This window comes from Arachis ipaensis, chromosome B10 (genome assembly GCF_000816755.2).
Source record: "Arachis ipaensis cultivar K30076 chromosome B10, Araip1.1, whole genome shotgun sequence".
In the NCBI taxonomy this organism is placed as follows: domain Eukaryota; kingdom Viridiplantae; phylum Streptophyta; class Magnoliopsida; order Fabales; family Fabaceae; genus Arachis; species Arachis ipaensis.
Window position 1 is genome coordinate 108,196,450 of NC_029794.2, and position 11,400 is coordinate 108,207,849.

Below are 11,400 nucleotides of genomic sequence, written 5' to 3' on the forward strand. Positions count from 1 at the left end.
TTGAGTGGTTTTGATTAAGTCAGAGACAATGGTTGCTAAGTTAGAGGGGCTCTGCTTAGAATTCTCTGTCTATTGCTGAGAAGATGATGGAAAAGACTTGCCATTGCTAAACCTGTTTCTTCCACCATTGTTGTTGTTGAAACCTTGTTGAGGTCTCTGTTGATCCTTCCATGAGAGATTTGGGTGATTTCTCCATGAAGGATTATAGGTGTTTCTATAGGGTTCTCCCATGTAATTCACTTCTTCCATTGTTGGGTTCTCAGGATCATAAGCTTCTTCTTCAGAGGAAGCTTCCTTAGTACTGCCTGTTGCTGCTTGCATTCCAAACAGACTCTGAGAAATCATATTGACTTGCTGGGTCAATATTTTATTCTGAGCCAGTATGATATTCAGAGTATCAATCTCAAGAACTCCCTTCTTCTGAGTTATCCCATTATTCACAGGATTCCTTTCAGAAGTGTACATGAATTGGTTATTTGCAACCATTTCAATGAGTTCCTGAGCTTCTGCAGGCGTCTTCTTCAGATGAAGAGATCCTCCAGCAGAGCTATCCAATGACATCTTGGATAGTTCAGACAGACCATCATAGAAGATTCCTATGATGCTCCATTCTGAAAGCATGTCAGAAGGGCACCTTCTGATCAATTGCTTGTATCTTTCCCAAGCTTCATAGAGGGATTCACCATCCTTCTGTCTAAAAGTTTGGACTTCCACTCTAAGCTTACTCAATTTTTGAGGTGGAAAGAACTTTGCCAAGAAGGCATTGACTAGCTTTTTCCAAGAGTTTAAGCTTTCTTTAGGTTGTGAGTCCAACCATGTCCTAGCTCTGTCTCTTACAGCAAAAGGGAAGAGCATAAGTCTGTAGACTTCAGGATCAACTCCATTGGTCTTAACAGTATCACAGATTTGCAAGAATTCAGCTAAGAACTGATGAGGATCTTCTAATGGAAGTCCATGAAACTTGTAATTCTGTTGCATTAGAGAAACTAATTGAGGCTTAAGCTCAAAGTTGTTTGCTCCAATGGCAGGGATAGAGATGCTTCTCCCATAGAAATCAGGAGTAGGTGCAGTAAAGTCACCAAGCACCTTCCTTGCATTGTTGGCATTGTTGTTGTTTTCGGCTGCCATGGTTTCTTCTTCTTTGAAGAGCTCTGTTAGGCCCTCTAGAGAGAGTTGTGTTTTAGTTTCTCTTAGCTTTCTCTTCAAGGTCCTTTCAGGTTCAGGATCAGCTTCAACAAGAATGTTTTTATCTTTGCTCCTGCTCATATGAAAGAGAAGAAAACAAGAAAGTATGGAATCCTCTATGTCACAGTATAGAAATTCATTGAAGTGTCAGAGGAAAAGAAGAATAGAAGGAGGGGATAAAGATGAGAGAATTTGAACTTATCAAGAGGGATAGAGTTCGAATTGCACCTTGAGGAGGGGTGTTAGTCCCTTAAATAGAAGGATGTGAGAAGAGGGGAAGAATTTTTCGAAATTAAAGTAAGAGATTTTGAAGATTTGGTAATTGGTTTTCGAAAACTAAGATTGAGAAAGAAATCAAGTGATTTTTGAAAAAGATTTTTTGAAGTAAATCTTGAATTGAAGCAAGGATTTTTGAAAATAGTAAAATTAAATATAAAATGGAAAGAAATTGATTTTGAAGGAGATATGATTGAAAAAATATCATTTGAAAAGGATTTGATTTTGAAAAATTATGAAGATTTGAAAAAAATTTGAATTAAAAACAAAATCTTCCCTCTAGTGTCATCCTGGCGTTAAATGCCCAGAATGGTGTCCATTCTGGCGTTTAACGCCCAAATCTCTATCTTTTTGGGCATTAAACGCCCAGCCAGGTACCCTGGCTGGCGTTTAAACGCCAATTTTCCTTCTTCACTGGGCGTTTTGAATGCCCAGCTTTTTCTGTTTGATTCCTCTGCTGACTATTCTGAATCTTCAATTCTCTGTGTTATTGACTTGAAAAGACATAGTTTTAAAAATATTTTTGAATTTTTGATGATGAGAAACAATAAAAATGCAACTTAGATCAAATAAACAATGCATGCAGGACACCAAACTTAAAAATTTTCATATAGGAGACACTAACAAATTGAAAATGCATATGAGAAACAACAAAACACACAAAACAAGAGAATTTAAAGATCAGAGTAATGAAATCATCAAGAACAACTTGAAGATCAATGAAGAACAATATGTATAGATTCGAAAAATGCAAGAAGAATAAAAACATGCAATTGATACCAAACTTAAAAATTGATACTAGACTCAAACAAGAAACATAAAATATTTTTGATTTTATGGTTTTATAAATTTTTTTGTGATTTTCGAAACTTATATGGAAAAGAAAATAAAGAGAATCAAAACTTTTAATAAGAATTCCAGGAATCATGCAATGTTAGTCTAAAGCTTCAGTCTAAAAAGATTAGACATGTTTGGCCAAGCTCCAGCAGGACATTACATTCAGCAGCTAAATTGATGAGAATCAATCAGCTTTTGTGATGATAAGAACATCACCTTGAAACTCTAGAATTTATTCTTAAAAATTCTGAAAAAAAGATACCTAATCTAAGCAACAAGATGAACCGTCAGTTGTCCAAACTCGAACAATCCCTGACAACGGCGCCAAAAACTTGGTGCACGAAATTGTGATCATCAATGGCGCCAACAACTTGGTGTGGCACACTTGTAATCTCAACTCTTTTATGACAACTCCGCACAACTAACCAGCAAGTGCACTGGGTCGTCCAAGTAATAAACCTTACGTGAGTAAGGATCGATCCCACGGAGATTGTCGGCTTGAAGCAAGCTATGATCATCTTGTAAATCTCAGTCAGGCGGATTCAAATAGTTATGGAGTTTAAGGTGATGAAAATAAACATAAAGTACAGATAGAGATACTTATGTAAATCATTGGTGGATTTCAAATAAGCGTATGAAGATGCTTTGTTCCCCTTGAACCTCTGCTTTCCTATTGCCTTCTTCCAATCATTCATACTCCTTTCCATGGCAAGCTTTATGTTGGGCATCACCGTTGTCAATGGCTACTTCCCGTCCTCTCAGTGAAAACGTTCCAAATGCGCTGTCACCGCACGGCTAATCATTTGTCGGTTCTCGATCATGTTGGAATAGGATCCATTGATCCTTTTGCATCTGTCACACGTCCAACAATCGCGAGTTTGAAGCTCGTCACAGTCATCCCTTTCCAGATCCTACTCAGAATACCACAGACAAGGTTTAGACATTCTGGATCTCAGGAATGGCCGCCAATAATTCTAGCCTATACCACGAAGGTTCCAATCTTAGATTAGAAACCCAAGAGATACGCATTCAAGCCATTGCTAGTAGAACAGAGGGGGTTATCAGGCACATGTTCGTAGGTGAGAATGATGATGAGTGTCATGGATCATCACATTCATCAAGTTGAAGAACGAATGAATATCTTGGAGAAGAAATAGACTTGAGTTGAATAGAAAAACAACAGTACTTGTATTAATTCATGAAGAACAGCAGAGCTCCACACCTTAATCTATGGTGTGTAGAAACTCCACCGTTGAAAATACATAAGAACAAAAGATCTAGGCATGGCCGTGAGGCCAGCCCCAAAACGTGGAAAGGTCTATGAAAGTATGATCAAGTGTGTCAAATACAATAGCAAAATGTCCTATTTATAGAGAACTAGTAGCCTAGGGTTTACAGAAATCAGTAATTAATGCAGAAATCTTCTTTCGGACCCACTTGGTGTGTGCTTGGGCTGAGAATTGAAGCTTCCATGTGTAGAGACTTTTTTTTGGAATTAAACGCCAGCTTTTGTGCCAGTTTGGGCATTTAACTCCAGCTTTTGTGCCAGTTTTGGAGTTAAACGCCAGAATTCTTGAGCTGACTTAGAATGCCTGTTTGGGCCATCAAATCTTGGGCAAAGTATGGACTATTATATATTGCTGGAAAGCCCATGATGTCTACTTTCTAACGCAATTGAGAGCGCACCAATTGGGCTTCTATAACTCTAGAAAATCTACTTTGAGTGCAGGGAGGTCAGAATCCAACAGCATCTGCAGTCCTTTTTCAGCCTCTGAATCAGATTTTTGCTCAGGTCCCTCAATTTCAGCCAGAAAATACCTGAAATCACAAAAAAATACACAAACTCATAGTAAAGTCCAGAAGAGTAATTTTTATTTAAAAACTAATAAAAACATAATAAAAACTAATTAAAATATACTAAAAACATACTGAAAACAATGCCAAAAAGCGTATAAATTATCCGCTCATCAGTGTTTTCAAAGGCAAGTAAATTTTCTCTCAAATCATCATAAGTAATAGAATCAAGACCACTACTCTCAGATATCACTATTGCCTTAGTTTTCCACTCTTTTGTGAGACTTCTCAAGATTCTCCTCACAAGCACATATTTAGGATATGTGATCCCATAGCATCCAAGCCATTGATGATGATGTTGAATCTTTCAAATAGATCATCTATCGATTCTCCTTCCTTCATTGAGAACATTTCATATTCTCTGTTCAACATGTCTATTCTGGTCTTCTTAACTAGGGATGTGCCTTCATGAGTGACTTGAAGTTTGTCCCAGATTTCCTTTGTCGTTGTGCATCTTGATACCCGTCGGTACTCCTCAAAGCTGATCGCACAGTTGAGCAAGTTGATAACTTTGGCGTTGCGCTCCACCTTTTTTCTGTCTTCTTCTGTCCAGCTGGCTTCACTCTTGAGAGAAACCACACAATTTGCTCCTGTAGTGGTTGGAAATTAAGAACCTTCTAGGATTATCTTCTAGAGTCTGTAGTCTACTACTTGAAAAAAATCTTCATTCTTTCCTTCCAATAAGTGTAGTTCTTTCTATTAAAGAGAGGAGGTATGTTGCTTGACTGTCCTTCTGTCAGAGTGTAGGACACCAGGTTTGAGCCACTATTTTCTGCCATCAGGATCTTTTCTCCAAGCTGCAAAGCTTGATCTCTTTAAGACCAAGCTCTGATACCAATTATCAGTGGCTAAGGGAAGGAGGGTTGAATCTTAGCCCCTTTTTTTTGCTGAGTGTTACTTTCTGCCCTTTGAAATAGCTTTAGGAGATTTTTCTTATTTTTGTCTCATACCTAGTCAAGAGACATTTTCATTTTGTCTCGTAACCAGACAGGAGATATTTTTCAATTTTGTCTCCTACGCAACAGAACCAGAAATGGAGTAAAAGAGAGAGAGAGAATCACACCAAGAAGTATCCTGATTCAGCTGCTAAGTGCAATGCAGCCTACATCCAGTCTCCATCAGAACAATGATGGAATTTCACTATAATCATCTTGATTACAAACACCAATTCTCCCTAGGAACTACCCTTCCTATCCGGGACAAGTCCAGAATCTATCCCAAATCCTGAACTTGACTTGGTCACCTACCAAACTTTCAACTGCTAAGTGCTAACCCAACTTACAAGGAGATTCCCACAGAATCATGATACACAACACAAATGTACAAAGGACCTCTAAGACATCTATGGCTTTTTCTTTAATTTTGTACCTTCTGTTTTTTTCCGCTCACTAACTTTTTCTTACAAATCTCACACTGTTTGCCTTTTTCACCATGAGACTCAAGACAGACAAAACTAAAGAAAATACAAAATGAAACACATTGAAGGAGAAGAACTTCTGTTAGCTTGGGTAGCTATGAGAACTCTGTACTTTCTCTCCTTACTTCAAGCCTTGGCCGTTTACCCTTATTATAGAAGGGGAAGCTTCCAAAGTTGAAACCGGTCCAACTGAGCCAACTTCTTCTTCTTCAACATCAAAACCGGTTCGGACAGAGAGAAGAGAGAGGGAACCAAAAGCAAAACCAACATGCAATTACCTCTCTCTCATCCCTTCTCATCAAGCTTCATCAATCTGAGCCTTCCATCTTGACTTGGTCCCCAAGAAGGATTTCTGACCCTTGATGAACCCTTGATCCTTGACAGCTCCATCTGCTCCACTTTTGCTTCTTCCTCCATGAAGCTACAGTAGCTACCTCCTGTGATGGATGAACAAAAAGTAGAGACGAGCCATACCCCAGGGATCTTCTTCTCTAACCGAATTGGATCTTCCACCATTTTTAGGCATGGTGATCTTGAGACTTCTTCACCACTTCTTATTATTAGTGGTAAAGATCTCAGCCACGCCACTCTGTAGATCTTCTTTTTGTAAGAGCCATCATCACCTTGGCCTCTTACTTGTTCATAGCTTCTGTTTTCTTCTTTTGATTACTTGCTTCTACCATCTTCTTTTCTAACATTGAAATGACCGAATTGAAGAGAGAGAAGAGAGAGAATGGAGAAAAAGCTTTCAATGGAAGTGAAGAAAGAAATTAAAATGAGTTAATTAACCACTTCCCTTCCCCCATGCCTTGTAACGTGTGGAATCAATTAATGTCATCAAATCAATTGCTTTTTTTCTTTCATGTTACCAATGCTTTCAATAAATCAATTGAATTAACTTTGAATTCCATTCCAAAAGGGAGTTGGTAACCGAACCAAGCATGCATTCACTTTAATTAAAATTTGGATTCCACCAAACTGAATGAGTGACCAAAACATGCTTCAATAATATTGGACCCATTTGTTTTGTGATTGCTGTATGGTTTTCTTGGGTCATTTTTTTCATTATTTGTTTTATCAACATGGGCTTGTGATTTGGGCTTGTCTTTATTTCAATATTTCAGCCACTTTATGTTTGAATTAATTTTGCACAAAGCTAAAACAATTCTTTGACCAAAGTGGGCTGCTCTATCTTTTTGACCCAATAGGAAATTAATTTCTTCCTCCTGCACACTAATAAACATATCAAACAAACCATTGGAAGCATTAAATAAGACACTTAATTTTAATAATTTTTTAATTTATATTTTAATTATGTTTGATCATCATTTAATTAAATATAAATTTTCCAAACTCAACAGAGTATATTTTCACATGTCACTTAACTATTTGGTCCATTGATCAATATAAATTATTATAAAATTATAATCCTTCTTATAAATATAGACAATTACGTACCTACACTCATATATTTTGAAACTCCGGATCATGTATGGCTTCCAAATTCAAAACTCGTATGAAAGATGGCTCCTCAAACAGCACTTCGTTTGCGAGTGCATTTGCCACGTCTGTCACATTTTGAGCTATAGTGCCGTCACCTTGATCTTCATCTCTGTCTGGACCAACAACTTCGTAATTGCTTTCGAACTCTTTCTCACTGTCACTATTATAATCTTTCCGTACAATATTTCGATCTGCCCAGATTGTTCAAATTCAATGTACAACTCGATCAATAATATCTGAGCACGTCTTTCAATATACATTGAAAACATCTCTTGCATACTCGCTTCGTCAGTTATATATTTGGTTTAAAATTGAACGAATCCACCAAATACTAGTTCAAAAAAATTATACAATAATCAACTTGTACCGTCCGATTTGATTTTCGCAAAATAAAAAATAAAATTAATATATATAGAAATCGGACGGTCCAATTAGCTAAGCCAAAATTCAAATTCTCGTTCCCACACAAATCAGACCATCCAATTGGTTGGCAAATTTTTTAAACAAAAAAAATCGTTGAGTCCAATTTCTTCCTTCATGGTGTCAGCTAAAAGCTATCCCACACCAAAGTTTAACACCCATATAATTCATATCCACGCACAACGCACAAACTCCTGCAATAACGAAAAAAATGAGCGTTCTTCCCCACCTCATGGAATTATTGTTATTTCCATCTTCAAGGTTTCAGCAACAGATTGCCCTTTGATTTATTTTTTGCTATCTATAATCCTCTTTCCTGGTTTACAGAAAACTCTACCCATAACACTTCTTTTTTCTTGGATTCAAAATCAAAAAATGAAACCCGAAAATAGCCTTATATAAAAAAATTAGGCCACCAAAAACTGCCCACGAATCACCACCATTAACATTAGCATTAATTTTTGCTAATTACAACACCCAAAGTGACAAGTTGAATTCAATCATTGTCCCCAATTCTCCCAGGATACAAGCCACGCATATACAAGCAGTTTCGGCCACGTATTTTCATCACATATGGATGAAAAATGCCTTCATTCCTATAGTATTGGAAGCCTTTGTTAATTAGTATTTTAAACTTTAAATAATTATGAAAATATATGAATGTATGATAATTTTTTATTTATTTATATGGTTATCAAGTAAAAAAAATTCTAAAATTATAGTATTATTTAAGAAAATAAAGGAAAAAAAAGTCAAACAAGTCAACCTGTTCAACTCTTTAGCCCAAACGAGTCAAGTTGAACCGACAATTCAAATTGCAATTTTAGGATAGGAGTATGCACATGCATTTTATTCATAGAACAAGAATACTTGGATCCAGTACAATTACATGCGCATGAGGATATGCAATTTATGATTACTATGCAGAAATATTCTCTGGGTAATCTAACGGATGCTTTTTTATGGTATCTTTGACCCATTGCTCCTGCTCACGAAGATTGGATGGAGGCACATCATAAACGTCGTTAAATATATCTTCAATTGGAGGCTTCTCTATATTCTCTGCCACTTGAATTGAATGCAGAAGCTACAACATGAACATGCCGGGTTAGAACACAACTATTGAATAACACCAATTTCAGACATGGATATTGTTTACCTGCTGTCTCAGACTGTTCCTAAGCTCTGATTCAGCCATGTCATTCCACCAACCATTCCTTTCTATCCACTTTCTAAACCTAGCCACCGGATCTCGAGCGAGCCTCCACCATTCAATCTCATTGGCTGGACGATACTTGGTGGAGTCATCCGATGTTGAATGGTGTCCTACTCTATATGTAAGAGCCTGAAAAGGAGAATACATAAATAAGAAAGATACATTGGCCTGCTTTTAAAGCTTTTGATATGAGACAATAACAGATACTCTTCTCAAAATTCCTCAAAATATGACTTGAAAAGTTATCACTTCACTTCTATTAGAACTGGTCTCTCTTCACTGATTGCCATTTCACGAGCAGCTTGAACAGCATTATAAATGGCCAGGGCGTCGTTGCCATCTACTCTAATGCTGCGGACTCCATATGCCTGTCCTTTCACGACAACACCATCACCTATGCATGAACAGAAGAAACCCAGAACAACATGGCTAAGGTTTACATTGAATGTGCAATGACATTGCCAGAAAGTCGAAACCTAACCAAAGATGCAATATTGAAATAAGAGGGGAAAATTTTACTTCGAAACTGATCCGAAGTCGGGGTGCTGATAGCCCATCCATTGTTTCGGCATAGAAAAATAACTGGGGCCTCCATAACTGCTGCGAAATTTAAAGCAGCATGGAAATCTCCCTGGTGTTACAGGATGCATTAGAATTTACAAGGTGTAAGCACTTCACTTTACACACAGAATAATTATTGCAAATGAAACCACACATTTACTGAGATATCTGGTTGCAACACAAATAAAATCATAGTAAGCATTCCTCGCAAACATTCAATGATACTCGCATTATTTGAATTCCTTTAATAAAATTTTCAAGATAAAACTTATGGTTTAGACCCATGCTGGGTTTAAATGCTACAGAACTTCCTATTGCAGTAAAAGAGAAATGACCTGTTGTTATGACAACTGTATAATTACCTCACTTGAGCCACCATCACCAAAGTAAGTGATAGAACATGCATCCTTTTTGTCCATCTTTAAGGAATATGCAGCTCCAACAGCATGGGGAACTTGTGTACTGTAAATATGGTTAAACATTGTATTTTGCGCACCATTAGACTGTTAACCGCTAAAACACACACCCAAAAAACAAAAAATTATGCCTGTAAATGGAAGCCTTCAATACTTACGCAACAGTTGATGCTACAGTAAAGTAATTATGCTTGTTGGACCCATAATGTATTGGCATTTGCCTTCCTTTTCCATTGTCGTATTTATTGGAAAAACACTGGTGTGCAATTTCTTGCAATGTGAAACCACGCCATAACAGAGGTCCTGGTTCCCTATACTGCATATAGGATAAAATTTACAGTTACATTATTTCGAATCATTAGGCCTGTCCTAAAATTCTGATAACTAAGATCATAACTGCATAACTAGAGCCTAAGATGCTTGCTTTCCAATTATGCTTTTAACCTGAGGGAAAATAACATCTTCCCTAGTAAGAGCTGCAGCTGATGCAATATTTATGGCCTCTTCTCCAATGGTCGTTGCATAAAAAGATATTCTGCCCTGCCTTTGCGCTTCATAGAAAATGGTGTCCATAATTTGTAGTGTAACCATGTTACTGTACATCCTTACAGCAACTTCCTCACTAACCTAACATCAATGAAATTCATCAATTTCGTTTTCAAAATTTTCCATTAGGAAAATGCATGAACAATGGAATGGTGGATCAGTTTAAAACCTGGACAAAATTATTGGCCAGAGGCTGTCCATCATCGTCGAGGACACGGTAGCAGGGTATTCTCTTTGGAGATGTTTCAGATATAAATCTCATTTCCGGGATGAACTTCACTGTTCCTCCAGGAAAATCGATAACCTGCTGTATCCAGTTATCATGCAAACATGCATATAATTAAGCAGCGCATCACTGCTGTTACAGATTTCAATCCAGAGAGAGTAAAGACTGAATTCACCATTTTAGTTATATATTGGAATTTGGAAATATGGAAATTGTGGTGTAGTACTACTTCAGTTTATTACATTGTGCGTCATATATCCCAATTTACGTCCTGAATTAGAATTCCACATTTTAGGGCTCAGAATTCAATTATTATGAGCAGGATATATAAAAAAATACTATTTAAATTTGTGTCAGCTCAGAAGAGGATTCCAACTTCCAGATTTTCAAATTTTGAATCAAGGATTTCACCTTGCAATTAGGTCATCAAGCTTCACGGTTTCATACTTAATAGCTACAGGTTTCACTTTCCAATGGGATCTTTATTAATCAGAGTCACCACAATTCTTACGATTTGGTCAACTATTTCATCGTTAAAGCCGGATTAAGGTTCATCGATGATCAACATTTTCCAATTTCATATCTTTAAAAGTAGATTTTGCAATTTTGGATCTCAACAAATATTACGGGCCTTCTAAAGTTTGTAAACTTTTTATAACCTAATACGAGTAAAGTATAACCCGAGATTGGGGATCCATTTCAGGAAGAAAGAAGTGTAGTCCATCAACGCGCCCGATAGGCATGTAATACAAGCCCAGACAAGCAAATTCATGGTTTAATGGAATGACATTACTTTCGCAAACGAAGAAATTGCCTCAAAACATTCGTGTCAAAGCACGGTTTAGGGACAGAGTGCGTTTGCTCAAATCAGTTCCGAAGTGAAATAATAATATCAATAATAATAATAATAATAATAATAATAATAATAATAAAAGAGGAGAGA

At 37.0% G+C, this 11,400-nt stretch overlaps 1 protein-coding gene across 4 annotated transcripts in view; it reads right to left on the reverse strand.

Annotated features, from left to right (window-relative positions):
- The window catches only part of LOC107623646 (2-oxoisovalerate dehydrogenase subunit alpha 2, mitochondrial), a 4,680-nt gene continuing 1,533 nt past the window's right edge, over nt 8,254-11,400 (reverse strand). Inside the window, exons 2-9 of one of the 4 annotated variants that reach the window (XM_016325989.2) lie at nt 10,401-10,535; nt 10,130-10,307; nt 9,844-10,001; nt 9,632-9,731; nt 9,228-9,339; nt 8,963-9,102; nt 8,652-8,837; nt 8,254-8,579 (exon numbers count right to left, since the gene is read on the reverse strand). In XM_016325989.2, the coding sequence (XP_016181475.1) occupies nt 8,412-8,579; nt 8,652-8,837; nt 8,963-9,102; nt 9,228-9,339; nt 9,632-9,731; nt 9,844-10,001; nt 10,130-10,307; nt 10,401-10,435 (1,077 nt within the window). In that variant the 5' untranslated portion in view covers nt 10,436-10,535 and the 3' untranslated portion in view covers nt 8,254-8,411. Of the gene's footprint in view, nt 8,580-8,651; nt 8,838-8,962; nt 9,103-9,227; nt 9,340-9,631; nt 9,732-9,843; nt 10,002-10,129; nt 10,313-10,400; nt 10,539-11,400 lie in introns of all 4 variants that reach the window. The other 3 variants (XM_016325988.2, XM_016325987.2, XM_021113310.1) reach the window with 3 other exon arrangements.